This window comes from Phialemonium atrogriseum (assembly GCF_030411735.1).
Source record: "Phialemonium atrogriseum strain 8032-3 unplaced genomic scaffold QBC33scaffold_1, whole genome shotgun sequence".
NCBI classification, from domain to species: domain Eukaryota; kingdom Fungi; phylum Ascomycota; class Sordariomycetes; order Cephalothecales; family Cephalothecaceae; genus Phialemonium; species Phialemonium atrogriseum.
In genome coordinates, this window is record NW_026848138.1 from 29,455 (window position 1) to 56,313 (window position 26,859).

The 26,859-nt window shown below is 48.9% G+C and overlaps 9 protein-coding genes across 9 annotated transcripts; 5 read left to right on the top strand and 4 right to left on the bottom strand.

The window, feature by feature from the left end:
* Positions 1-6,711: 6,711 nt before the first annotated feature.
* Positions 6,712-7,503, top strand: QBC33DRAFT_520290 (GNAT family N-acetyltransferase). Its single transcript, XM_060426359.1, has one exon. It carries the CDS (start codon positions 6,819-6,821, stop codon positions 7,317-7,319), a length of 501 nt encoding a protein of 166 aa, XP_060288298.1. The 5' UTR covers positions 6,712-6,818; the 3' UTR covers positions 7,320-7,503.
* A 1,265-nt stretch (positions 7,504-8,768) lies between these two features.
* Positions 8,769-9,689, bottom strand: QBC33DRAFT_520292 (glutathione S-transferase). Its single transcript, XM_060426360.1, has one exon. The coding sequence runs from the start codon at positions 9,610-9,612 to the stop codon at positions 8,941-8,943; it is 672 nt and encodes a 223-aa protein (XP_060288299.1). The 5' UTR covers positions 9,613-9,689; the 3' UTR covers positions 8,769-8,940.
* Positions 9,690-9,920: 231 nt separating this feature from the next.
* QBC33DRAFT_582268 (putative sterigmatocystin biosynthesis monooxygenase) lies at positions 9,921-12,099 on the bottom strand (the record flags this gene model as incomplete). The annotated part of the gene is made up of 3 exons (XM_060431330.1): positions 9,921-10,719; positions 10,789-11,624; positions 11,731-12,099. The coding sequence occupies 3 exons, from the start codon at positions 12,097-12,099 to the stop codon at positions 10,098-10,100; spliced, it is 1,827 nt and encodes a 608-aa protein (XP_060288300.1). The 3' UTR covers positions 9,921-10,097.
* An 879-nt stretch (positions 12,100-12,978) lies between these two features.
* On the top strand, positions 12,979-14,001 carry QBC33DRAFT_582273 (3-oxoacyl-reductase; the record flags this gene model as incomplete). Its single annotated transcript, XM_060431331.1, has 4 exons — positions 12,979-13,084; positions 13,172-13,634; positions 13,722-13,884; positions 13,947-14,001. The coding sequence occupies 4 exons, from the start codon at positions 12,979-12,981 to the stop codon at positions 13,974-13,976; spliced, it is 762 nt and encodes a 253-aa protein (XP_060288301.1). The 3' UTR covers positions 13,977-14,001.
* A 790-nt stretch (positions 14,002-14,791) lies between these two features.
* QBC33DRAFT_582276 (putative acyl-CoA dehydrogenase) lies at positions 14,792-16,757 on the bottom strand (the record flags this gene model as incomplete). The annotated part of the gene is made up of 7 exons (XM_060431332.1): positions 16,309-16,757; positions 16,134-16,239; positions 16,041-16,066; positions 15,786-15,963; positions 15,456-15,689; positions 15,309-15,398; positions 14,792-15,246 (listed from the first exon to the last, which is right to left on the bottom strand). The coding sequence occupies exons 1-7, from the start codon at positions 16,486-16,488 to the stop codon at positions 14,792-14,794; spliced, it is 1,269 nt and encodes a 422-aa protein (XP_060288302.1). The 5' UTR covers positions 16,489-16,757.
* Positions 16,758-17,050: 293 nt separating this feature from the next.
* On the top strand, positions 17,051-18,124 carry QBC33DRAFT_614762 (short-chain dehydrogenase; the record flags this gene model as incomplete). The annotated part of the gene is made up of 4 exons (XM_060432612.1): positions 17,051-17,156; positions 17,228-17,452; positions 17,514-17,775; positions 17,848-18,124. The coding sequence occupies 4 exons, from the start codon at positions 17,051-17,053 to the stop codon at positions 18,122-18,124; spliced, it is 870 nt and encodes a 289-aa protein (XP_060288303.1).
* Positions 18,125-18,692: 568 nt separating this feature from the next.
* QBC33DRAFT_607781 (uncharacterized protein) lies at positions 18,693-21,662 on the top strand (the record flags this gene model as incomplete). Its single annotated transcript, XM_060432342.1, has 8 exons — positions 18,693-18,953; positions 19,141-19,145; positions 19,200-19,315; positions 19,388-19,528; positions 19,606-20,440; positions 20,486-20,637; positions 20,744-20,864; positions 20,970-21,662. Exons 1-8 carry the CDS (start codon positions 18,797-18,799, stop codon positions 21,660-21,662), a joined length of 2,220 nt encoding a protein of 739 aa, XP_060288304.1. The 5' UTR covers positions 18,693-18,796.
* Positions 21,663-21,976: 314 nt separating this feature from the next.
* On the bottom strand, positions 21,977-23,711 carry QBC33DRAFT_463091 (cytochrome P450; the record flags this gene model as incomplete). Its single annotated transcript, XM_060425114.1, has 4 exons — positions 21,977-22,816; positions 22,897-22,999; positions 23,077-23,336; positions 23,403-23,711. Coding segments are annotated over 4 exons (1,512 nt in total), but the record flags the coding sequence as incomplete, so codon positions are not given.
* A 635-nt stretch (positions 23,712-24,346) lies between these two features.
* On the top strand, positions 24,347-26,285 carry QBC33DRAFT_582298 (4-coumarate--CoA ligase 2; the record flags this gene model as incomplete). Its single annotated transcript, XM_060431333.1, has 5 exons — positions 24,347-25,285; positions 25,358-25,412; positions 25,483-25,666; positions 25,736-25,876; positions 25,946-26,285. The coding sequence occupies 5 exons, from the start codon at positions 24,347-24,349 to the stop codon at positions 26,283-26,285; spliced, it is 1,659 nt and encodes a 552-aa protein (XP_060288306.1).
* Between the last annotated feature and the right edge of the window lie 574 nt (positions 26,286-26,859).

The window sequence follows — 26,859 nt, forward strand, 5'->3', positions numbered from 1 at the left end:
AACCTAGGTTGCTTTTAAAGGCATTGCAGTTAGCTAGCATAAGCTTATTAGTATACTACAACAAAGCTAGGCTATAAAGCAGTGTTAGGATTAGGCTTGTAAAGGCTGCTTTATTCTTTGCCTTCTAAAAGACTTTTAGTTGGTTAGAAAAGGCAAAAATGTTAGTGTAAATGTTTAACTTGCTTTTAGTAATTATCTTATCCTTGTTAAAATCCTTTGCGTTAAGGTTAAATACCTTAATATTGTCTTTCTTTAGACAATAGCTAAAGTGGTTGTTAGAAGTGCTAGCTAGGGTAGTAAATTGCTTTTATTGCTAAAAAGCTAAGCTACTCTAGTTGTAAAAGGCTAGGCTTTCTTAGGTGTAAGCTAGAGTGCTGCAAAGGTTTAACTAGTTATTAAATCGAGTCTGCTAGAAGCTACTATGCTAATTAGAGCAAGATTGGCTAAGGCAAGGCTAAGTAGTTGACTAGCGTTAAGCCTAGTTAGCTATATTAAGGCATTTCTCAAAGCAATCTATACGCTTAGAAAAGGCATTAATATAGGCATTAGACTTTTTAGCCTAAGTTACTAGAAAATCTAGCTTTTTTATAATTAAGTTGTTGCAGTTAGAAGTTAAAGGCTTAGGTTTTTCTTTCTTGTCATTAGAAAGGCGAAAAAAGTTAGACTTGCACTTTAACTTAGGCTTTTAAAGATTGTTATATAGGTTATTCTATATAAAGTTGCCTACTTTAAAGAATCTTAAAAGTTGAGTCTTCTAACTTATTATGGTTTTGTCAATATTGTTTAAAGCTTTAAAGCTTAGAAAGGTGTTTTAAAGCTTAGGATATGCTTTAGAGATGTCAATACCTAGGTTAAATAGCTTTTTATTATAGTAGCCTTTCTAAATCTTTGCAATATCTTTGTCAAATTGGTTAATAACTTTGAATACCTAGAGGTTTAGAGTGTAGTATTAATTGCTTGATTTGCATAACTAGTTGCAATTCTAGTAACAAAATTAGGCTGCAATATAGATAGCTAGAAGCTAGTTATTGGTAAGCTTATTGCGCAGGTTATTAACAATGTTGTAGTTATTAATTAGTATACTGCTATTGTCAAGGTTTTCATTTCTATAGTTAGAGTAGTACTAATTAGTGTCTAGTTGATTGTTAAAAGAGTTGCTAGCAAGGCTAGAAAGGTTTCTAGGTTAACAGCAAAAGAGACTACCTAAGTAGGCAAAAGTGGCAGGATTTGCTATTGACAGTCTTGCTTGCATAGGCAAGTGTTTAAAAACTAATTAGGCTATAGTAACTAGTTAGATTAGCAGGTTTAGCATTAAAGGTAATAGCAATGTGAAAGGCAAAACAATGTAAAAGCAGTGTAATGCAATGCAAAGAGTCAAGCAAGAAAGAATCTTCTTTGCAAGTAAGTTAGCAAAAAAGGCAGGAAAGCAGTGAATATGCAAGAGACTTAAATATTCAAAGGTTTAGTAAATATGCAAGAGGTTTAAGTATTTAAAGGTTAGTAAATACTTAAGCAAGTATTTAAACATTAGTAGAAAGAGGCTTAAATACTTGACAAGTTAGGCTTAAATACTTGACAGGTTTGGTTAAAGCAAGTAAGTAAATAGTGCTTTATGCGTAGATTAGTCTAATTAATATGTCAAGGGCTTGCATATAGCTAACGCTATTTGCAAGCTCTTGAGGTGATTTTGGTATTGCTAGAATTAGCGAAAATTAAAGTCTTTGGTAGGTTTGGTTTGTATTATAACTTTAACAAGTATATTCCATGCTACCAATTTATAGCGTGTTAGCAAAAGGCTACTTTAATAGCAATCTAGTGATATTGTATAAAGTAAAAGTGGTGATTATATTTGGTAGTTTCTACATAAAAGGCGCGTAGGCTTTGACTAACCTACGCTAGCGTATAGGCTAAGTCACAAGCTACTAGAGCCACTTTAAGCCTTACCCTCACTATCTATTTACAGCTAGTAAAAACCATCCTTTCTACCCTACCAAGCCTTACGCATCAATAGTAGTAGCTATATAACAAATGTAACTATTATCTTACTTATGTCTTATAGCAGCTATTGCATTACTTTATAGCTATGCCTTTGCTTGTTATAGTCTATAATTAGCACTACTTGCTTGTCAAATATAAACATATTGCATAGTAGCTTTTCTATATTGCAATGCTTTAGCATTGCTATCTCTAGCTTATACCTTAGCTGCTTACTTTAGATATATAAACTTACAAATAGCATGCTTTGGAAATGCTTAAGCTATAGCAGAAACTCTTTTATAGCTTGCTGCTAACACTTGTATAATACTTGCCTGCCTTTTACCTTAACTAGCTGCTAAAGCTGCAACTTAACTAGCTATATTATCTTGCCTGCCTTTAGCTACAGCTATATATTCTTCCTATTTATTGCAAATGACTAGCTTAGCCTTTTGTAGATTAAGCTGTTAGCAATATTGCATAGCCTAATTGTTTCTTACATCTAAGCTTATTACTTGCCTAGCAGCTTGTTAAGCAACTGCTTTGCCTTGTCTATAGCTTGCTATGCTATCTTTTAAAAATTAGCTATCTAAATATATAAGCTTTTAAAGTTGACTATCTTTTTATTATCCTTTTATGCTAGCTATAGCAGTTTATACTCTTGCATTTTATGCCTATGCTTATACAATATCTACTTGATAATTATGCTAATAACTGCATATAACTTATTAACAAGCTACTGCTAGTAACTTTTGTAAAAGTTGTTAATTGCTTTAGCAGCTATATTATCTTTTATATTGCTATACTATACTTAAACTTTAACCTTAAGCTGTTGCTAAAGCCTAGATTATCTATATATCTATGCAAACCTTTTTAGTTATATGCTGCAAATAAGTATTCTAGCATTAACATCTAACTATACTATAAGAAACTAGCTAAGTTATATATAAACAAGTATGCTAGCTTTTACTTTTGCACTATTATGTCAATTGCTAGTACTAATGTAAAGTAAAGTAGCAGACTTATATATACCTATTTGCTTAACTTTTGCTTGATTAAGCAGATGCAAAAGTTAAACATAGCTTTGTTAAGCATTGCTAGCATCTTTTTGTTACTATTTTGCGCTTTGTTAAGCCTTTACACTATTGCATGTAGCATTTGCTATTGCTTGTTATTAAATAACACCTTATGCTTCTACTATGCTTGCAAGTAGTTTAATGCAAACACTTGCATATAATAGCATAAGTACTGCTAATATTACTTATAGTAAAACTTTTAAGTCTTGTCTTTGTCTTTTATTTAAAACAAGTCGCTTACTAGCTTTGTCAAATCTATACTTGCTAGCTATTTTAGCAATTGTAATAGCATGTAGTTAATTTTTTTAGCATATTGTTTTAGTTTTTATTCAAAGCTATCAACTAGTATACTAAGTTGCTAATTCTCTTCTACCTTTTTGCAATTGCATTCTTTTCTCTTAAATGCTACTATTATTAAAGCTAACCTAGCTGCCTAGATTGCTATCTAGTTGCGCTGCCTTAAATGCTTTGTCTACTTTATATATGCAACTTATAGCAACATTATGTTTAGTTTGCTAGGCTTTTCCACCTTCCTATGCCACTTATCTGCCTCTTTTTGCAAATACTTTTTGCATACCTATACTATAGCTAGCAGCATCTTATATCCTTTATTGTTAATGCTATCTTTATTATTACTGCTATGCCTAGCTATAACCTAGTATTATATATGCCTTTATTAGCTAGATAACTATAGCAAGATAACTATTTAGCTTAGCTATTTTGCTAGCATGTAACTTTTAACTATCTAATGCATTATTGCATTCTTTTTATTAACTGTTAAGTGCTAGCAGCTTGTGCAACTATAGCTTTTTAGACATAGCAAGTCTTTAATTAGCATATTACTATTATGCAGTAGCTTTATAATTGCTAGATTGCTTAGATGCATTGTCAACAATGCAAAAAACAATACTACTTGTAGCTTTTTGCTTTTTAGCTTATGCTAGTTGCAGAAGTGCAACTTTATACTATTGCCTAGCTTAATATTTACATTGTAGATTAAGCAAAGTAGCATATTGCATAGTTTATACAGTTAGATAGTCTTTTTAAGCTAAAAAGTCTTGCAAGTCAATGCTATTTTGACTTCCTATCTACTATCTTTTGCTTGTATAGCAATAGTTGCCTCTTTTTGTTTTAATTGTCAACCTCTGCTACCTTAATCTAACTCTATGTCTTCCAAACCCTTATTAAGAAAAATTTTGCCTAATCCTAGCAGTTATTTGACGTGAAAGTTGTTTAGCATGAATAGCTTATGCATAGCTCTCCTTTCTATAGGAACCTGCGGTTGTTTAAGCTAAACAACCTGTTTAATAATGTTTAGGTAGGAAAATGCTAGTAGCGTAATTAATTAAATTAAAGGCGTAAGGAAGGAATAAAATGCGGTAAATCAAGTATTATTATGTAGAAAGCTTTGAAATAACTAAGGTGTAAAGAGTGCTGCTTGTAAATCTGTGTAAGTTTGCGTAAATTAATAATAATCTTACAATTTAAGGCTTTAATCACGCTTTTATATAGAAGCGTAGAAAATCTAGTCTAAAGCTAACTTATCCTAGCTTAAAGCAGCCTATGCCTTTTTTATTCACTACGTTACTGCCTTGGCTAACCTTAAACTAACTGCTTTTAAAGCCTAACTAGAAAATTCACTAACAATATATGCTTGTTATTTATAGCATAACCTACTCTTGCTTTATTTTTTTTACTATATTACTGCCTTTACTCTAATCATTTACCTATCTATAATCTTTCTAGCAATATTGCTATATTCTTTTTACCTTTATGCTAACAAAGTTACATTAGTTGCATTTTAAACTAACAACTAATAGCTTAATAAACAAGATAGGTAAGATAGTAGATAGCAGAAACTTAAACTTTTTTAACTTATCTTAGGTTTTTGTAATGTCTAGGATTTGGCTTATCAGTTTTGCAATTCTTAACTATTTGCTAGGCTTGATAGACTTATGCTTTGCTTGCAAATAACTAACAATCTTACCTGCTATGCATTTAATTCTACACTTGCATATTAAAAACAAGTATTTAGGCAAACAAATAAATAGCTTTATAGTGATTTAAATGCATGTTTTAGCTAACTACTAAATGGTTACAACTATAGCTTTACACTACTGTTTGCCTTTATTTACCTTAGACAATAGGCTAATGCATTGTCAGCCTTTATAACGCTATACTAGCTTAGGTAATGCTAACAAACAAAACCTATAGCTTTTCCCACCTACAAGCATTTTACTAACTTGAAAATGGCACTAAAGATTTTGCCTGCATTTGAGCTTTATGCGCATACCGATTTTGTCAATTTTACCGCTGAAAATGTCTACAAGCTCTGCCTTCTGTTTCTCTACAAGCTCTGCCCCCTGTCTTCACTAGCGCCATTTCAAATTACATGACGTTTTCTACAAGCATAGCCTGTGCTTGTCGCTGTATTTGGGGGTAGGGAAGGAGGGGGTATGAAATGACTTTCTACACATGTTGCATTTAACTGGAGTCTGCATTATATATAAGCCTAAGACAAAAGGATCTTACAAGAAGAGAAGATGCGCTGGGCCGTGCCGTGCATACTCCACCAGTCACCAGGATCATCAGGGAAGGGATCTCGCGCTCTAGCTTGAAGGACACCGACTTTTTTCCGATATTAATGGTTGACTTGAGTAGTGTGGATTCTAATGGAATACGGAATCATGGTCTACCTGATAGCAAGAGAATGATGTCAAGACACTTCTCAGCCGACGAATGAACCAGGGGCAGGGCAGTTCGTGGTAATTATGGGAGGGGTTGAGCAGGTTTATGTGCGAAGACGGTTATAGTGACAGGTCTAGAGCCTCAGAGATAGATGGGGGCTCGGCATAACCGGAGTCCGCCTAAGGGAGAATGAATGCGGTGATAGTTGGCTAACAAAAAAAGAGGTGCCCTGTGCGATGTAAGAGACATGTGTCAGCTCTATGACGCAAACCTGCAGTCGACTTGTATTGGGACTCGGGCAAGAGATGTAGAGATGTATTGCCGGAAACTACTAATAATACTACACCAATCCTGTGAAAGTTAATCAACAGTGCATCCCGAACAATGCTACCCCGAGAGTGGCGGAGCGACTTACGCAAGCTGTAAGGAAGCAGTATTGGGGGGGGGCCAAGTCAGTAGCCGTGCACAAGACCCTAAAGTGGTGAGATGCGTTATCTCCTCGACACGGACATCTTGTGAGACTTGTGGAAATCACCAAGCTGCGTATGGACCAAGGTTGACTCGGGCGTTTGACCTCATGACTAAATTAAGCAGCGGGAAGGAACAGTGACGGCCACCTCCAATTATTCGGAGCTTTTCACCCTCCTAGGAGGTAGCCTATTACCTCCCTTTACTTCCAACAACCCGTGACGGTTAACTAGCCGTCCCAGCTGGTTAACTTATCTCTGCGCTGCCTTCTAGATTGGTGTGTGTTGATTCCTTGTACAGGACTCTCCCCTGTTTCAACATACAAACCTATTTTCTCATCTTGATATGTATGGCACGGAATCTTATACAGGTGGCATAGAAAACGACTTGTTTGTCAGCTCGGAGAACCTCCGCAGAAACTGCTGTGTCACGTGGGCGCGGGTGAGCGCAAATTGTGTGACTCATCTTGTGATTCGTGACAGATGTTCTTCGAACCTGATCACCCAATTGCTTCTCTTACTCTACTGTTAGCCTGCAAGAACATCGACAGCAAGGTTCTACAATGACCATCACAGCAAAGCCGTGGACGTCCTTGGCTTCTGAGGCGACTGGATGCCAACTAGTCCAACTCCCGCTCCCCGTCTTGGACGCTCTCAGCAATGGGGACCTAAAATCTGCCCGCCAGCTATCCACCCAAGCAATAACGCCTTATCTCGTTGGCGACGAGTGCCGCAGTGTATGGAAAATGCGGAGCGACCAGATCAGGTTCGACCCCCGAGATGCGTTATGGGTGACCCGTCTCGTTGTGAACTCGGAAACGGGGGTTGTCGTTGGGCGAGCCGGGTATCACGGCCAGCCCGACCAAGATGGCCGGTTGAGATAGGTTATGCAATAGATCCTTTGTACCGTCGTCAAGGTTATGCTAAGGCCGCACTTCGGATTCTCCTTGATATGGCTACAAATGACCCGCTTGTTAAGGTGGTCCGAGCCACAGTTCGGCCAGACAACCTCTCCTCCAGAAACTTGATTGCTAAGCATGGCTTCCACGAGATCGGTGAGCAATGGGATGAGGAAGATGGCTTAGAGGTAATTCTCGAAGTCTCTGTTTCGTGAACCATGCCTGCCGCAAGAAATGTGGCTGGGTAGAAGGGATGGGTCATATGTTAGGTAGCAGGATGGGGGAAGGAGATGACAAACCCAGAAGAACATGTGGCGACTGACGTGCAGAATGTTGTTGAGACGCGAAATGAGAAGTAGCCTTTTCTAAAGAGACAATAATTGAACCCCTTGATAGCCGAAACCCTGCCCCTCTTCACTCTCTCAAATCCCAACCAATCATCAAGTCGCCGTTCTCTGCATCACAACACCCACTGTGCATATTCAAGCAGAAGATGGGTTTTCTTTTTGGGTTTTATTGTACAGGCAGCTAAATGGGGGTTTGACAGAAGGGATGAAATGGTTGAGGGATGATGGTCGGTGGATGAGAGTTGACTAGAGGAGGGAGAGAAGAAAGTTGGTTGATGGATGAAAATTGATTGGCAGAGGGATGGGCGGGAGATCTGGGTATATAGTTTAGCAATTGGACCAGGATTCAATTCTATGTCCAAGTGCCAATCTACTCCTCGACTGGCAGGCAGCAGTCGTAAAGGTGAATAAGCGGCATAACATACGTATATGAATCACTCAACACCTAGGTACTTACACTAACCTCCACCTTCCCTGCCCCGCATCTTCCCCTTCTCGCTTCCTCTGCCTCGTTCTCACCTTCCTTCATCCACCTCCCACCTTCTTCTAGTCAACTCTCGCCTGCACTTTCCCTCCGAGTCTACCATGGTAAGAGTTTAGTGGTACCACAGTCAGGCTCAGCACCTCACTCTTCGTTGACACAAGAGCCCCAGTCCGAGTCCGAATCCCTTCATCATCGTTATTACGGACGGCCCGAGTAAAAGGATGCCTGGCACAAATCCCGACATCCAAAACGGGATACCGCAACGGGCTTCGGATAGGTCAGCACGAATGCTCCAAATCGAGCTCGTTCGGCGAGACATCCTGGATGAAGTTGTCAATCTCATCAAGTCCGCCAGTGGCGAGAAAGTGACGTCCGCGACATAATTGAGAAAGCAATAACAGACCAGGGTACCCTTAAGCGAGTCGATGGGCTAGACGGATTACAGGGAATTCGACCACGAAAGCTGAGCAGACCGGAACAATTACAGGTTTAAAAAATGATGTCTCGGTATTGGTAAAACTGCCCGCCATTTTGGTTATATGGCAGTGTTCCTTCACGTAGAAAATGTACAAGACATGCATGCTAACTCTCTCACCCAGTGTCTGATTACTTAAATTAAGCGGCGAGCGAGGTCCTACCCCACAAATCAGCACAACCAGATTCAAGAGCATAGAATACGGCGACTATTATCTAGTAAGCTCGTGCCCGTAGAGGGAGCAGAACAACTGAACAAAAATGGCGTTTACAATATCCGACAACCGGCTAAGAGTGAGGTGGCGGTCCCTATCCCATCCGCAGGGAAATAACCAGTGGAGGTAAATCAGTGGCGCTTGCATCGATTGAACAGTGGATTGGTAGAGAGTTCCCAATGATAAGATTTGTTCTGGTGAATCACGGCGGGTTGTTTGAAACTAGCCTACAATTCCAAACCAAAGAAAAAGGACTGCGTTAATAAAGCAACACTCCCTGCCCATGCTCCCTGCCCTTGCTCCTTCACAAAATCCTCTATGCCTCGTCGAACACCTTCTTGACCGACTGCCGAGACTTCAGCTTGCCGAGCCACTCCTTCAGATGCGGGAAGCTGTCTTCGTCGTATTGATCCTTCGCGAGTATAGTGCCAATGGCTCGCTGCCATGGGACGAATGCCAGATCGGCGTAAGACAATTTGTTGCCCACGAGCCACGGCCCTTCACCGCCAGCGCCGAACTCCTCTTTCTGTTGGGCCAGGTATCCATCCAAAACGCCCGAGACGCGGTTGACTTCCTTTGCATAACGCTCTACGGCGCTGGGTAGTTGCTCCGGGTGGTACCTGATGAACCAGGCGGCCTGGCCGAAGTAAGGGCCCTGCCCCGTGGACTGGAAGTAGAGCCATTGTTTGGCATGGTAGTACTCGGGCGTTCCCTGCGCGAAGCTGAGCTGGCGCTTGGTGTCATATTTCTCGATCAGATACTCCACGATGGCACCTGATTCCCAGAGGGTAATGTCGGTGTTGGGGTCGTAGATGGCTGGGACCCGACCATTAGGGTTGATAGAGGTGAACTCGGGTTTCTTGACGTCGGCTAGCTGGATCGGTACAGTTTCGTACGGAACGCCTAGCTCTTCTAGCACGATGGAAACCTTTGGTGGGTTGGGGCCTGTTTTCCCCCAGACCTTGATCGGCTTGATTGGAGATCCCATGTCGCTTTGTTTCGGTGTGGTTGGCTTTTCGTCGAGAAAATGGTGATGGGAATATTAAACCTTAGTTTAGTCGGCACATTGTACAATGTAGAGTGTAGTCTCGATCAACTCCAGGAATTTCTAAATGATTCCGATGATTACCAATCTATCTGTCACAGATTGCTGATAAATCAACTCAGTACAAACATATGCTGATAAATCCGTTCACAATAATTATGGGCCTCACACCACTTACTGCGGCCATCTTCTGGAGGAACCCACATGGTTCTACGCATAATGCATGAATCTGAAACTTTGAAGAAACAACATGGATCGCTGTGTACCTATCTAGCGTTTCTTCCTACCCCTTCTGCCTGCGTCAAGCTAGCACTTTGCTCGCAGGAAATTGACTCAGAATCTCCTCCTCCTGATCAAGGTACCATCTAATTAAAACGCCATTAGAACATCAAGATCCCAAACCGAGGCGGGGGCTGTTTGATATCAACTTACGTCGGGTCAGCTTCGACGCCCTCCTTGAGCTCATGCTCCAAGAAGCCGTCGTTAAACCACGCAAAGTCGTATTCCGGTCCGTAGCAGCCGCTCGTCCAGTCAAAGTCTTCGTAGCGCTTCCTCCTCAGGAGTTCAAAGTAGTGCAGTCTGCTCCCCGGATGGAAGGCATGTAGAGGAGCGTCGACGGTGCCGTTCTTGAAGGAGCTTTGGCACTTGTCACCCCACACGGTCTTGTCCAGCCACGCGAGCATCTGCGATTGGTAGGCCTTGGCCTTGCCTTTCTTCAGCTGGAACGAGGTGTAGTTCTCCGTCTGCATCTTGTTAATGATGTCGGTGATATACAGCGTGATGCGCTCGATGGACGTGATCAGGCTGCCATGGCCGACCGGGCTGCCTGGCCCCAGGTACACGAAGTAGTTGGGCATATCTTCGGCAATGGTCGACATGTAGCACGCTGGATCTTTGGCCCATTCCTGCTGTAGATCGATGCCATTGTTGCCAATGACAGGCCATCGAGGGACAAAGGACATGTCGAAGCCCGTGGCAGCAATGATAACATCCCAGTCCCGCTCCTTGCCGTCGGCAGAGCGGATGCCAGTCTTGGTAAAGCTGTCGAGACTGCGTAAATGTTAGCTGTAACTCAGCTTATACGGAAGGGAGAGAGATGTGTTCATATGTTAGACTTACGCTCCCCAGACGACTTCGGTATTGTCCGCACAAAGCGCCTCGAGATAACCACTTCCTGGCGTTGCTCGACGGCAGCCAACGGAGAAAGAGGGCAGCAGCTTGCCTTGAAGCTCTGGTTTAGACGCGAGCTTACGCTTCATGTCCTTGGTAGTGAGCTCCCTAGCCATGGCCTGCTGGGGGGTGTCGCGGATGAATAGGGGGAACCTGATATTCAGCTCCTTCTCCACGGCTTTTCGATACTGGAGGTATGCCTTCGGGTCCTCAGCCCATTTGTTCTTCTGTTCAGCATCGAAGAATAGGTTGGTCTGTCCCTGCGGAATGAATCGCGAGCCCATGTTGGCGGTGATCCAGGTCGGGTTGCGGATGTAGGCCCCCATCTCAGCAGCCACCTTCTGCACGGCGGCTGTAACCTGGATGCCGCTGCTCCCGTTGCCGATGACGGCTACCCTCTTGCCACGGAGGTTGAGGGACGCCGGGTAGTCAGCACTGTGGACGAGAATCCCTTCATACTTCTCCCGCCCAGGCGTGTTTGGCCAGCGCCAGTTATTGAAGAAACCTGAGGCATTAATGAACACGTCGCACTCCTCGACAATCACGCGTCCTGTCTCGCCTTCGGTGACGCCTTTCGTCGAAATGACATTTCGTCGCCCATCGGTTCGTCTGCTTGTGACTTCCCACTTCTGCTTGGCTCCATTCCAAACGGCCTTGATCACCTTCTGCCGGGTGGTAATGTATTTATTGAGGTGGAACTTCTCTGCCACATCTTCGAGATACTCAAGGATCTCGGGCGCGGTCACGTAGAACGAGGACCATGCCGGATTGGGAGCCCATGTGAACTGAGGTCCATGGTGTCAGCAGCAGGCCTCAACATGGAGAGGGAGGAGACTTGTGTGAACTATTGCCTTAGGTGAAAGAGGGGGGAGTAAAAATAGAGGCACAAACCAAATAGTTATGGCTGGGGATGTCACATGCGCATCCCGGGTATCGGTTCTCCCACCAGGTGCCTCCGAGACCGGCGTTCTTTTCATAGATGCGTAGATCGATATTCCCCAGTCGCCCGGACTCAACGGCATGGGCAAAGTCGAGTCCCGAACAGCCCGCACCAGACACTATCACCTTCAGCCGCCGCGGGGTGTCGAAGGGAAGCTTTGACAGCTCATAGGCGACCTTGTCCTTGCCCTTATAAGCTGCCGTGTATTGGATCGGCTTGAGCTCGGGCTCTCTAATGTATCCATTGGTGGCAGTCCAGGCAGACTCGACCGGGACAGTAGTAGCGCCTCCCTGCGGCTGGACCAAGTCGTTCATTACCATGGTGGATGCAAATGTCTGCTCTGCTGTCTTTGTGTGAAGTATGAAGTCTTGCGGCACCACTGATGGACGGCAGGAGGGAAAATATAGAGACAATAGATATAATATCCGGCTTGGCGTTTTGCCACAGGATAGATTTGTGACGTTGGAATCTCGAATCCCCCCTAATACTCGCATGACAATCATGTCCTCACAGAGTGGATAGTCAATGGCGCTAGTTGCGGTTGAGATGTATGGCTCCGAGAACTCGGAATGCCTTGAGGATGTGGAGAAGAAATTCTCGGGATCGTATCTGTTCGGTTCCTACGGCCAATCCCCGCCCGCAGACCTATGCCGTGGGCCCTGTGATTCAATTCCGAGAAGTGGGTAACCTTAGGCCGGCCCCTAATTACCGCTTTCCGAGTACTGTGGGGCCGAGATTCGGGACCACGGATCCCATTGTTTCGGGATTGCTTTTAGCTGCAAGATGGGAAGATGGAGAGGGACTCCACTCTGTCATTCTCTCCAATGCCGCTAGTCTGCCTGCAAGCGCAGCCCCTAACAACATCGCCGCAGTGCCGGAGCAAACTACTGTGACTGCCTCGGGCGTGTGCACCCTTCCATAAGCCATAAGCTGAGATTTCGTGCGAGTGAATGGAATGGAAGCACCGAGGTTCTGCGAGGACCGGCGGGACCTGCCCATATCATTGGGTGAACCCCAGGTTTGTCGACTCGCCGTTTCTCGAGGCCTCAGGAGTCACTCCCGTCACCATAAGTAGCATTGGTATCTCGTCATCTCGTTGCATCTTAATTCATTACACATCGCCCAGCGGCACAGCGAATCCAGAACAAGCACGATAGTCAAGCTCTCACGTCCCGTAAACTCTCCAATCAACCTTGACAATGTCGTACCAGGATCTCAGAGGGAAGACATTCGTCATCACTGGCGCCGCCTCCGGTCAGGGCCGAACGACAGCGATTCTCCTTGGAAGACAAGGTGCAAACTTGGGTAAGTGCCCCTATGATGCCAAACCCATACCCACCCTCATATTCTCTCAGAGATTCCCGACTGCTCACATGCTTGCTTCTCTTCTAGGCCTTCTAGACCTTAACAAGCCAGATGACGTGGCTGCCGAAATCGCCCGCCTGGGTGGCAAAGCCCTCTCTTTTGCCGTCGACGTCGCCAACTACGAGCAAGTCCACACGGCCATCAAGGAGACCTCGGACCACTTCGGCGGCATCGACGGCGCAGCGAACATGGCAGGGACCATTGGCACACAGGGATTCAGAGGCAAGGGATACGCACTAAACGTCATCGAGGACAAGGACTGGGACTGGATGATGGCTGTGAATCTCACGGGGGTCAAGAACTGCATCAAAGCCGAGCTCAACTACGTCAAGGACCACTCCAGCATTGTCAATATCTCCAGCATCGCCGGCCAGAGGGGCACGCCGTGGAACGCGCCGTACGGTACCGCCAAGTGGGGGGTCATCAGCTTGACCAAGTGCGCGGCTCAGGAGGCGGGAGACCGAGGCATACGGGTCAACGCCATTGCTCCGTGAGTCCATTATTCATGTGCTCGTGCTCGTGCTCGTGCTTCTGCGGCCGCCACGTGTAAGCGTCTGCTGACTTTGGGCTCGTGTAGTGGTGTTATCGACACTCCGTTGGCGCAGTCCCTGGGAACTCAGGAGCAGGTCCATGAACGCCTGATTTCCAAGACGGCCCTTAAGCGCATAGCTCAGCCCGAGGAGGTCTCCAAGGTCGTCCTCTTCCTCCTGAGTGATGTTTCAGGATACATCACAGGCACCGTATGTTACTCGCAACGATGTATCTGTCTTTCGATCAAGCCACTGACCAAGCATACCTACAGACTATCAATGTTGATGGAGGTTTCCAATAGTGGTATTGTGCCTAACTATGCCCTAAGATCCGAAGGATTTGGCACGATTAATAGTACTTAGTACTCCTGAAGCAAATCATGAATGAGAGACAGCTGGTAGATTATAATTAGATACTACTGGCAACGTATGCGTCTATTTTAGTTATCCAGACAGCTTGAGGTACATGTACATACATCCAGCGAATCCCGGACACGTTCAACGCTTGTCTGTCTTGTTTGACAATCGCAGAATACCGTCCAGCAGTGGTTTTCATATCCGCAGCCTTGGCTCGGTCAGGCCCGGGAGGGCGTGTGATATATCCAGAAACAGCAGACAACGGGTGACTGCAAAGTAACTAAGTCGATATGTGTAAGCTATGGCGTTGGAAGAAGTCAGAAGTCTCACGCTACGCAGATATTGACTACAATGCTCAGATGGAACGTCAGGACGATCAGTCTTACCTTACTGTGTCCAACTTTGTGAGGCAAAAATCCTTGGAATTAAATGGTTCACATGTAGCTACTGAGTAAGACGCGAGGGTGTGGAAACGAGGAAACCTACAATTACACATAGACGATAGCACACCGTCCATAGCCTCAACCTTCCTTAATTTCCGCGGGAATGAGGTTTTAAGGCGTTCCGAGATGGTATGGTCGGCGATGGAACCAGGCGCCTTCGTAAGGACTCCCCCCGTCATGTCCCTGATGCAAATGCCTTCTTACAAAGAGGAATGTCGCTAGGAGGAATTTTTGATCGACGCGGTTAAGTTGAAGAGCAACGCCTATGTCGTCTCTAACACTTATGAATACACGCCTGGGTGATGTCTTCGAGACCATCACAGCTTCACGAGCTTCTTCCCCGTCTTGACTATCATGTCCATCAAAATCTCCTCGCTCCCGCCGCTGACGACGAGGACTCTGACATCCCGACTGATCTGCTCGACCCGGCCGCCCCTTCCGCCCCGGCTGTAACCTAGACCGCCAAATACCTGCTGGGCCTCCCTGCTTATCTTCTCGAGATTGTTCGCGGCTTGGACCTTCAGCAACGCCGCAAGCGGACTGAATGCGAGTTGAGGGGTGCGGACGGATCGGTGAACCAGGTCTTCCATCAGGAACTGGGTGGACTCGAGAAGCCCGGCCATCTTTGCAAACTTGGCTCGGATCACTTGGTTTGAGAAGAGCGGCTGACCGAACACCTCTCTCGATAGGGCGTGTTGGTAGCTGTCCTCGAGGGCGATGCGGCCTAGGCGTATGGCCGTTATGCCAACCCAGAGACGTTCGTGGGTGAATGCTGCAGAATTCATGTTCAGCACTCAAACTGCAGGGGAGCGTCAGAGTGGGATAATTACTCACTAGACATAATGATCTCAAATCCGGCATTCTCCTTCCAAAGCAGATTCTCTGCTGGCACGACCACCTCGTCGAGAGTAATGAATGCGGAACCTGAAACGCGTCAGCGCGGGATCTTTGCTATAATGGAGAGAGGAGGGTATTGCCAACCACTTGAGTTCACTCCCGAGTTTTCCATTTTCTTTCTTGACACGCCTTCAGAGCTCAAATCGACGATGAAGACAGACAGACCCTTGGGTCCGGCCGGGCCTGTTCTGCATCCAATTAGAGCATGTGTTGCCCATTGCCCTTGAGTGACCCATTTCTTCTCCCCGTTAAGGGTATAGAATCTTCCATCTGCCGACTTCTCGGCGGTAGTCGTCAAACCGCCAACGTCTGAACCGGCTGTAAGAAATCCAGGAGTTGTCAGCCCTCAGTCCGCAGAAGAAGGGGAGGCCAAGGCCAGGCCAAGCACAGCAGCAGCGGCGGGGGGGCTCTTACCATCTGGCTCCGTGACCATCAAGCAATGGCGTTGATCTCCTCTCAGCAATGGAGCAAGGTATTTCCTCTTCTGACACTCGTTGCCAAATGTCGAGAGCGGTGCTCCACCGACTGTGGCCCCGCCATTGATGCCCCAGACGGTTCCCAAGCACCCGCAACGCGCCATTTCGTCAATCAACTACCCGCTGGGGATTAGCACAAGGGCCGAAGACAATGGGATATACATTCCAAGACAGATTCTACAGGGGACTATACAATTGAGTCGTGGAATTCGTCCCATTCTGCACATGGCCCATATCATTAGCACAATATCCCTCTTTGGCGGCTTGAACGTGTTCGCTATCTTACCTGACGGATCAATTCCATCTGGCAGGGTGATGCCCTCCAGATACTGGATGGGAAGTGGAAATACTGCGGCGGCGAGGAATCCAAGCGAGGCATGGCGCTTGAAGTTCTGGCCGCGGATTCGATCCATCATCAGCAATCCATTTATGATGCGCAATCAGCTTGTTGTCAAACTCACTTCCTCCGGCACAAATCCTTGCCGCTCCCACTTCTCGACGTTCGGCGCTATCTCCTCGTCCACGTAGCCTCTGATGAACCTCTGGAGCTTTCGGTGGCTGTCCTTGTAATACGGATGCGACGTGTCCGTGTGCCAGGAGGGATCCGCGAAGGGGACGGTCGAAGTCGTCGTGCCTGCCATTGAGACTGATATGGAAGTCTTTTCTTCTTCTTCCAGTGTGTGTAGTTAGTTACACCTTAAAGTCTAGGTTAGATGCAGAACAAAAGGGTTACGATTTCTCTGGGATTAATAGACGCCGCAACATAATAGAAGCTATTTGACAATGTCCTCTTGGGACGAGTACTGGCCTCCACCAAGGTCCCTTGCGTCTTCACAAAATGACTCCACTGATAATACATGCCGTTCCTGCAACCGAGCCCAAGCCCCTGTCAAATCACCAAACAGGGACTGTTCATTCCGTACGGCCGTCACGTGGCTAGTCTGTCATATTCCGAGAATTACAAAGGAAGGGTGCGTGTTCCGTTGAGTTCGGAAAGACTCCATAAATTCCGAGATCCGCAATCGGAGAAGCAAGCAGCATCATTTGGGGTGGGGGGGCAGCCCCACTTCCCTCCGGGCTTGGAAGAACATGGGGTAACTAATTAGTACGTATTAGTACGTACATACATAGTTAACTGACGCAGGCTACGGCTTAGATGACGGCGTTTAATAATAACTGCTGTTTGAAGAAACAACAGAGAATATGAATCCTGCAGGGCGTCTCGATCAAGTGCAGAAACATCTTGCACCCGAGGTCGATCCATGCCGACTCGACGGGCAAGTCGTGCTGATTACCGGCGGTGCGCAAGGTAAGATGCCCAAGAAGATGAGATCGGTTGGCCATTTAATTGGTTCAGTTGCGTGACTTACGAGAAAATAGGCATCGGCAGGGCCGCTGCTCAGCTTCTGGCCAGCAAAGGTGCCAAGATCGCCATCAATGACCTCGACGAAACAAAGGCAAACGCGGCGGTTCGAGAACTTACCTCGGCTGGGCATGAAGCTCTCGCGATAGCAGGAGACCTCCTAGAGGTAGATCATCCCCAGAAACTAGTCGATGCCGTGATACAACGATTTGGAAAGGTCAACGTCCTCGTCAATGGCGCAGGTAGGCAATAAGAAATTCCCGAGTGTCCCAACCTCCCGCTGACCTAGCGGGTTGCCCGCAGGATTCCTCGTCGACAATGCGATCCACAGGATGACGGAGGAGCAGTTCGACGTCGTCATGAAAATCCACAACTACGTGCCGTATAGAATGATCAAGGCACTGTCAAAGCACTGGATGGACAGCGCAAATGCAGACATGCCCAAGGCCATTATCAACATTGCATCCGTGTCGGGGCTGCACGGGACGCCAGGGCAGGTCAACTACTGTACAGCCAAGGCCGGAGTGCTGGGCCTGACCATGGCTATTGCTAAGGAGTGGAGCAGGTAAGCTAAACATCCCCCTTGCTGTTTTTTATTTTTATTTTTGTCGTGAGTCTCCTAACCGTAGTCTGCTAGATTCAACGTGCGGTGCAACTCGGTGGCCTACGGCTGGATAGACACGCGCATGACGCGGCCGCCCGAGGAGACGGCCAAGTTCGTATCTGGAGGGCAGGAGATCGTTGCTGGGATACCGCAGAACTACAAGAAATGGAGAGACACGTCGGACATCCTGGTCGGTGCACGTCCGGGCACGGCGAGTGAGGCGGCGGGGGTGATTTTGTTTCTGGCCAGTCCGCTCTCGGCCTACATGACGGGAGCATGTGTCGAATGTACGGGTGGCCGATATTTATGAAACTGCTACTATTCGTAGTGGTACACTACTTATACACACTGATATACACTTGAATATAAAGCGGGAATCCTGTTTCAACCCCAAACCACCTTTTTGTCCGGGAGCCTGAGGATTCTAGCCCTGTTGCCCGGCCTCGAATATTGACAATCCCCACTTCGCCTGACTCGCTAACTCCCGGACGGGCTCTCAGATCTGGGGTCTAGGCGAGGCACATTGGCTCCTTCTAAGTGCTACGTTTTAGTTAACGCCGTTAATGTACAGTACATACCTAGCTTGTAACCACTTTCTGGCATCATCATCATCATCATCATCGATTCATGTAGCTGCCGCCCGATACTGAGGCTCCATAGCCTGTGCGGTCATTCTTCATAGGAAACAAGTCTACCTACATCACTACTACGTGGACTTCGTCCACTAGTAATAGGCAGTGAATGATAAGGTGGCGGATATTGGGTCCCGGTAGTGGGGAAGTGGAGACCGGGAGGGGTGGAGACGCGGGGAAATGGGGAAGCCAAGGAAGCGGGGAAGCTATCGTTACCTAGCTGCTTCTAAAACAACTACCGATACTCTGTACCGTATAATTAGAGCTACCCCTTCATCCAAACCACTCCATCGCTCGAAGCATCTACGATACTTTTCATTATCATTAGTTTATTTGCTAGCGTTACAACTATGGCGCATGCCTATCCTTCCTTTCTTCACGAACTGACCCAGAGCTCCATGTTCAGTGGAGACCTACCAGAGCAATTCCAGCAGCCCCAGAAGCAGCTGCCTGCGCGACGAACCTCGGTTCCATTGCCTCCGCCAACCTATGTGGAAGATCAAGCCAGTACGAGCGGCTCGGTCTCTCGGGCCAAACGCAAAGACGCATCACAGAACCAACGACGCAATAAGTACATCCCGCGCGCCTGGTGAGATTACCTCCGCTGATGCCATCCGTCCATCCCTCGTCTTCGTCCCTCGCTTTATGCTAAAAGAAAATTCTTTAACTAGCCAGGACTGTCAACGGCGGAAAGTCAAAGTATGCTCCACGATACACCCCATGTAACGATCCCATCTCACGCGCGTCTTACAGTGTTCGGGAGAAAACGTCTGCTACCATTGCCGTGCGCGTGGGGCCCTATGTGTGTATCTCCCCAAGTCGGAGGTCGATGGGAGGAAGAGGCGGACAAGGGCCACAAGCCCATCGGGGTAAGCCTTGCCGGAATCGTCTAGGCAGCATCCCATTCCGCCACGAGCTAATAACAATCATCCTGGCCAAAGCAACGAGCAGAACAATACTGGCACGAACGGGTCCGACGCTCGCAAAAGTCCCAGCTGCGAGGCAAATAACTTGTCCATCGAATCGAAACTCGCGGTGCTACAAGAACAAGTGCGCACGTTTTCCGAAAACCTGCGCTCAAAGTATGCCCTGACAGAAGCAAATCCCCGACATCCGCGGTGTCGCGGCGTGGTCGTCTTGGCTGACATGGTAATTACAGCGACGGGTCTGACAGGCGAAGGGTGACTTTTGCCTCATCATCGACATTGTACACAGTCGACCTCGCAGCCGAAAACGGAGATGAAACTGATACCTTTAACAACGGAACTGGGTCTAATAATCTCTCACTCTCAGCACAGCTCGTCGACCTCCGAAAACTAGTCCGCCTGAGCTCGGGCCTGTCAAGGCGGCCGCTGCAAAGCGCCGGGTGGAACCGCATCTTCCCCCTCGAGCTTCCTCACCCTACGAGGCTCCGCTACCTCACCGGGGTCTACTTCCGGGAGATGGACTCGTTCTTCCCCTTCCTGGACCAGCATGACACCGACACGAGGGTGTCCAACGCCTTGGAGAAACTGGGCTATTCGGATTGCAATCCCATTGTCGACGTCGACACTGCCCATTACCCGATCATAGCGCTGCTTTGCAACATGCTAGTCCTGGGCGAGTGTCAGGATCCCGAGATCAAGGGCTGTGACGATCCGAGGCCAGGATGGGCCATGTATCACCGAGGCCGGAAGATGATCCAACATTGCGGATCGTTCAAGACGGTGGACATGGACCTCATCCGATACCACACGCTGAGTGCCTTGTACATGATGGACTCAGAGCTGCTCCTGTCAGCGTCACACGCAATCTCGACCGCCGTGCAGCTGGCCATGGTTGCAAGGCTGAACGACCAGGCATTCTGGGGCGACTGCACACCCGAGGAGCGACAGGCGCGCCAGAGACTCTGGTGGACCATTTATTTCCTGGATCGTAGAATTGCCCAACGCAACGGGACGCCGTATATCGTCCGCGACACCGAGATTGCCGTGGACGAGTTTGAAGTGCGCGACGTCGCAGAGGAGCGCTGCCAACCTTCGATACCAACAACATCCCAGAGCGCCGGACAGGCGGCAAAAGATGCCTCGTCGACGACCCGTGTCGAGAACTACTTCCAGTCTTTGATCGGCTTCAGCAGGCTTTGGGGCCAGATCTGGGACACCTATTATGCCGCCTCCGCAAGTAAGGGCGGAGATTGGAGGGAGGTTGCGTAAGTGAACGATCCATGCCAGAGACACCAGATAACTATTGATAGTAGGCAAGGCTAATTGCGTATTCGAATTGGGGTGGGGTGATTATAGCCTGACAGACACTAGAATTCATATCTTTCGGCGCCAGCTACCGCCCGAATTGTCGTGGGATACGAACAAGTCCGCTGGCTATGTGGCAGAGGGCGAGACAGAGCCAATGGTGCGCAGGAGGCTAGCCATATTCATTGTAAGTTATCCCTGGCCGAGACAGAGATAAATCAAAACAAAAAGAGGCCGAAAGTCTTGCTCGATGTGGCAATTGGCGGCACGCCTTACTTACAGTTATCCCAAGAGAATCAACCTTTTGCGGATGATTATCCGGCAAAATCCCATCCTGTCCTGTGACGGGGATGAGGAAGCCAGACACTTCTGCGCGCGTCTCGCCAGAAACAGCATCGACGCGGTCGCAGCCTTTGCCAACTCCTGTCCCAGAAGCCGCACCTCGGGATACTTCATCAGCACGGCCCTGGTCGAGTGTATCTACCACCTGGTGTACATTCTCCAGGACCGGACCTTGCACATAGACCGTCTCGCCGTTATCGACGCCTTTCGCAAAGCCTACCAGCTGCTCTCTGACTTTGCGAGCAGCTGGATAACGGCCAAGCGGGCGCTACAGGCGCTGTCCTCGGCCATCTTCTCGGGCGGCGACGCGAACGCGCTTTTCGAGGCCATATCAAAACCTCGCAGCGAACAGAGTGAGGGACTGCAAGACACGCCCCGCGACCAAAATGCCGACTTAGCCAACGACAATTCTCCCGACAGGGCGTATGCCGCCGAGCTGTTGTTGGATTCCACGGCAGAGTTCGGGGGGGAACTGACATCATCTCTGAATAATATCCCTTCCATGAATCAGCTTTCGGACCAGATCATGCAGCAGGAACCACGGCGGCAGACTCAGCCGAGCTACGCCGGCGGGTTTGAATACGCGCCGACTATCTATGGTGATATGGACCTAGATTGTGCACATGTATTCTCTACCTTATAGTAATTATGTGGTTTAATTCTTATCATGAGATGGCCTACCTGTCACTACTGTTTAATAACCATCTACTGCTGGTACTGTAGCTCCGTCTTGAACAGTGTCTACTAGGCAAGTGGACGGGCTGCTCATTGTCAAAGGCATGGATTATACCACAAAGAGTGTGTAGTTTATTTGTTTGTTTGTTTGTTTGTTTGTTTGTTTGCTTGCCTCCGCCTCTTCCATTTGTTTCGCAATCTTTAATCCTTTTGGATTTACTACAAGTTCAAGAATCAAACTTCAAGCCAGTCCAAGTTCTAAGTCGACCACCAATCATCCTGCTTCCTCTTCACCCTAACGTCGAGCCCGGTCTGCGGGACTAACCAGCCCGGACACGGTGTATACTTCTTCGGGTCGACAAGCTCGACGTCGAACCTCCTAAACAGCTCCGGCACCATCTTCGAGATCTCCAGCAGAGCAATGTTCTTGCCTAGGCAGACCCTTGGCCCACCGCCGAACGCAAAACCCAGGTTCTCCATGCTGCGCAGCCGCGCCGGGTCCGCGTCCATCCACCGCTCGGGGCGGAACTCGTCGGCGTCGTCTCCGTACACCTTCTTGTCGCGGTGCACCACCCACGCGTTGCACCCCACCACCGTGCCCTCCGGTATGAACCGGTCGCATAGCTGCGTGCCCCCCGGCGGCACCAGACGCGGGATCAGCTGCCCCAACGGCGGGTGTACGCGGAGACACTCCTTGATCAGGGCCTGGTAGTAGCGCATGCCCTGGCCCTCGGCCCACGTGACGAGCCTGTCGGGGCCGGCGCCGTCGCGCGCCCGGAGCACCGCGGCGAGTTCCGCGCGGAACTTGTCCAGGGCCCCCCGGTGGGTGAGCAGGCGGTAGACGATCTCGCGCAGCGCGATGGCCGTCGTGTCCGACCCGGCGCTGACGTTGGTGTTGGTGTAGGCCGCCAACCGCTGGTCGGTCATCAACTCCGGGTACTTGTCACGGACCTGGATAAAGCGCGTCAGGAAGTCCGGCCGCGAATCTGTCTCCGACGCTTTGTGGTCGCGGATCCGACCGGCCGTGAACTTCATGACGGGTCCCGTGCGCCGGAACTTTCGCAGGATGTGACCGAAGCCCTTGAGGCGGAAATATTCATCGAAAGTAGGGATCTGGCCGACCTGTTTTGCTGCTCTGTCAGTGGTCTAATTATTTTGTGTGTGCTTTCCACACGAGAGAAAAGAAACGTGTTGGGACTGACTATGCCTATCCAGTCCATCGCTCGAGCCGTGTGGCGCATCATGTTGCCAACGTCCTTGCCGGCTTCCAGAAAGCCAAACCGCTTGCTAAAGGTGATTTCGCCTCTGTTGTCTTCAGCATAACTTCATCCTGCCATGGATGGTTGGTCGGTCAAGGACAGGGCAGGGTGGGGGTTGCTCACATCACATCGAAGGCATACATCTGCAGCCAGCTGCCGAAGGGACAAACCTCTCCGGTCTCGGAAAACCGGTCCATCTGCTTCATGAAGACTTGCGACGTGGAGTCAACTAGGGGCTCGTACTCCACCAGCGTGCTCAGGGAGTAAGTATGCGCAACAAGCCGTCGGAGATCCCGATGGATACCCTCGCTCCTCGTGGAAGACACGTTCTCCAAGACTGTACCATCTTCCGTGGTGACGTCCTGGGAGATGTATAACCGGCTCTGCACATGACCGTTCAGCTCTTGCCTGTTGCATCCGGGACACAGTCGTCGAGCACTGGTGCTTACCTTTGAGAACACGGGTTTCCAGCCGTATATTATCCGAACGGCTTCAGCATCCGACACACTGACCGTGTTTGGTCCAAACCGGACCACTGACGACTTGAACTTCTGGTGCAGGTCATATTCTTCGGACCCCTTTCGGCACAGATAGTGGAGGAAGAGCCAGCCGTCTGACAACGAGGCCAGAAATGGCCCTGGGATATCCGATAAGCCCTTGCCATATCTGTTATACACAAGACGGCCGAGAATGGCGACCACGCACAGGGGCAACCAGTAGGCGCTGATAACCTTGGTAATGTATGAGAGAAACGCCATTTGGGAGTGGAAGAGTTGATGAGATGAAAGGAAGTATCTGCAACAACTTGTGATCAGGGATGGGTAGTTTTCCACGCTCTTAGCAAAATGGCCATCGTGGGTTTAAGAGACGTCCTCTCTACGGAAACTTCCAATCATCTCTCCGGCATTACGCAGTGAGACGAATACAGTCAGTGCAACCTCCTGCCCACTGAGCTTCAAGTTTCTGGTTAATCTTGGGCTGCGTCACATGCATGGATTTTCGGAATCTATGATGGGTTTGTTATGCTCGCTCGGGACCTAATAATTGCATTTCGGAATATGTTCGGAAGTCCCGTTTCCGACATCTAACCACCCCCCCATTCCCCCGGCCTCCACCGACAAACTTCCCCAAACAAGCCCTTAACTATTCTAGACTAGCGCAAGCGCTGAGAGTCGACTTGGCAACAAGGTGCACTTTGTATTATCTGGCTGCCGGTTAGATCAGGGGTAAGTCCGTACCTAGCCGTTGCTGGGACTTGTATCGTACAATACTTAGTGCAGAAGGCATTCTGATACCTGGACGGCTGTTACGACTGCCCGGCATAGACTCCTGATCTAGATTCATAATTAATGTTGCACTCTATAAGGGAAATCGCCGTCAGTTTATAAACCCAATGGCCGTTCTTCGCTCTAAGACATGGGTGGACATTCCCAATGACGTCTCTATCCCGGAGTTGATGGGTAAGAACGTTTTCCACACCGAGCCCGACAAGATCATATACGAAGAGGCCTTCACGGGGAAGACCAGGACCTACGGCCAGTTCCACACCGAGGTCAGGCGCGGAGCATACTGGCTGCGGCACTCCCTGGGGTTGAAAGTCGGGCAGATAGTCTCCATCGTGGCTCCCAGCTGTATCGACTACGTCCTCGCCGTGCATGCCGTGTGGTGGGCTGGCGGCGTCGTTAGCTTGATCAACAACTCCCTCCACGAAACCGAGATCACCGCCGCCATCGACCTTGTCCAGCCAGATTATCTCATGATCCACGACTCGCTATGGGAGAAGATACCCCGGAGCCTGGAGCTGTGCGAGAAACAGCACGCCCCGGGAATACTCACTCTGGGAGACAAGCACCACGACACGTGGATATCCTTCCCGGAACACGTGTCGACGGAGACGGGCGAGCTGGAGCCCTTCTCGCTCAAGGGCCAAGACGCCGGGCGCGTCCCCTGCGGCATCCTCCTCTCCAGCGGCACGACGGGGCGCTTCAAGGCGGTGATGCTGTCGCACCATAACATGGTGGCGGCCATCCACCAGCTGCGCGCCGACAACCCGCAGAACTGGCGGCCCGGGCAGCGCGAGGTCTTCTTCCCGCCCCTGTCGCATGTCTACGCTCTGTACGCCTGCATCACGGGCGTCTTCTGGCTCGGCGCTTACGCCTGTCTCATGCCGCGCTTCCAGCTAGAGTCCTACTGCCGCCTGATGCAGGACCGCCGCGCCACGCTGGCCCGCCTGGTCCCGCCCATTGCGAAGCGGCTGGCCGAGAGCCCCGTCGTGAGGCGTTATAGGTATCCCCAGCTCGAGTACTTCTCGTGCTCGGCTGCACCGTTGAATGCGAGTGACACAGCGATTTTCAGTACCTAATTATGTGTAATTAGTCTGAGGCTGACATTTTTGAGTAAACAGCTTGAGACAGCCGAAAAGCTACGAGCGGCGTTTCCCGGAGTTGCACTATGCCAGAGTAATTATGGGTTCCCGACTCTCGCCCTGCATTTCCATCCATTCCGGTGCTGACGTGTTTCTGTTTGCAGCTTACGGATGCACCGAGCTTTCAGGCCCTTGTGTCCAGAGCGGCGTCCGAGACACAAACCTACCCATCACAGCCGCGGGGACTCTCATTGCTAACATGGAGATGAAATTCCTGGAGGTCGACGGGCCGGGCGAGAGCGCTAGGGGCCCTGGGGAGATCACGGTCCGCGGTCCCAACGTGATGATGTAAGGGGTTCTCCACTACGGCAGCAAAGCCGGGACGTAATCACCCTGCCCGCTAACCTTGTACGCAAGGGGATACAAGGACGACCCGGTGACCACGGCAAGCTCAATGGTCGAAGGGGGCTGGTACCGCACCGGCGATCTGGGCTATATCGACGACAACGGATTCCTCATCGTGTACGACCGACTAAAGGACATCATCAAATATAACGGGTTCGTCCGCTTACCTAACACTGAACCAACACAGTTACTGACTTTCATACCTTCTGTCTCGGCCGGAAGATTCCAAGTGTCTCCGCTGGAACTAGAAGAAATACTAGTGCAGAATCCCCTCGTCGACGAGGCAGCCGTCTGTGGGGTGTGGAGCGAGGCGGATGCCACGGAGCTCGTCTGCGCGTACGTCGTCCTGGGAGATACACCCGAAGCTAGAGCAGATCGCGAGGTAGTAGCGGAGGCATTGTCAAAGTTCGTTGCAGATCGTGTGGCACACTATAAGCAGCTGAAGGGGGGGGTTGTCTTTGTTGACGAACTGCCCAAGAACCCGACGGGTAAGGTCCTCAGACGCGTGCTGAGGTCTGAGGCGGAGAAGGAGAGCAAGGCTAGGGTGTTGGCAAAACTGTAGAGTATATTAGAGTATATATGGGCTAGGTGGCTGGACAAGTGTTGCTCATATCAACAGGGTAGATGTGTCAAAGGCTTCCCGTCATGTAAACCCAACTCCGCCTGTTCCATGACGTATATTTGACGAGGCCTAGGTGTCAACGGATTTATCTGAGACCGTGAGCGGTTGAACCGCCTTTCAGGAAAGGACGTTGGACTCGTCACGTTTGACGATTAAGACATGGATAGTCTCTTGCCATGATGTGGTTGGTATAGATGGTCATTTATCACAAACCCAATATCCTCATAAGGCTCCGGATTCACGCTCGCTTATTGTCATGTAGCTGGGATTAGTTACTGTAACGATTGGTTGGCGAACCGATGACCTGACTACTTCCATCCAATGTCTTCTCAATGCCCCCTTGTCCAGATACCTCCTGCGTTCTGATCAACCAAATTCATAGGGGCTCCGTAGCTCCAACAGCAAATATTAAGAATGCGCGCGTCAATCTCTCAGCCATCCGCCAAAAAGCACCACCGCCACCACAACCACCAGCACCACCCCCTCTCATGCCCAGTAAGACGACCACGAAAGG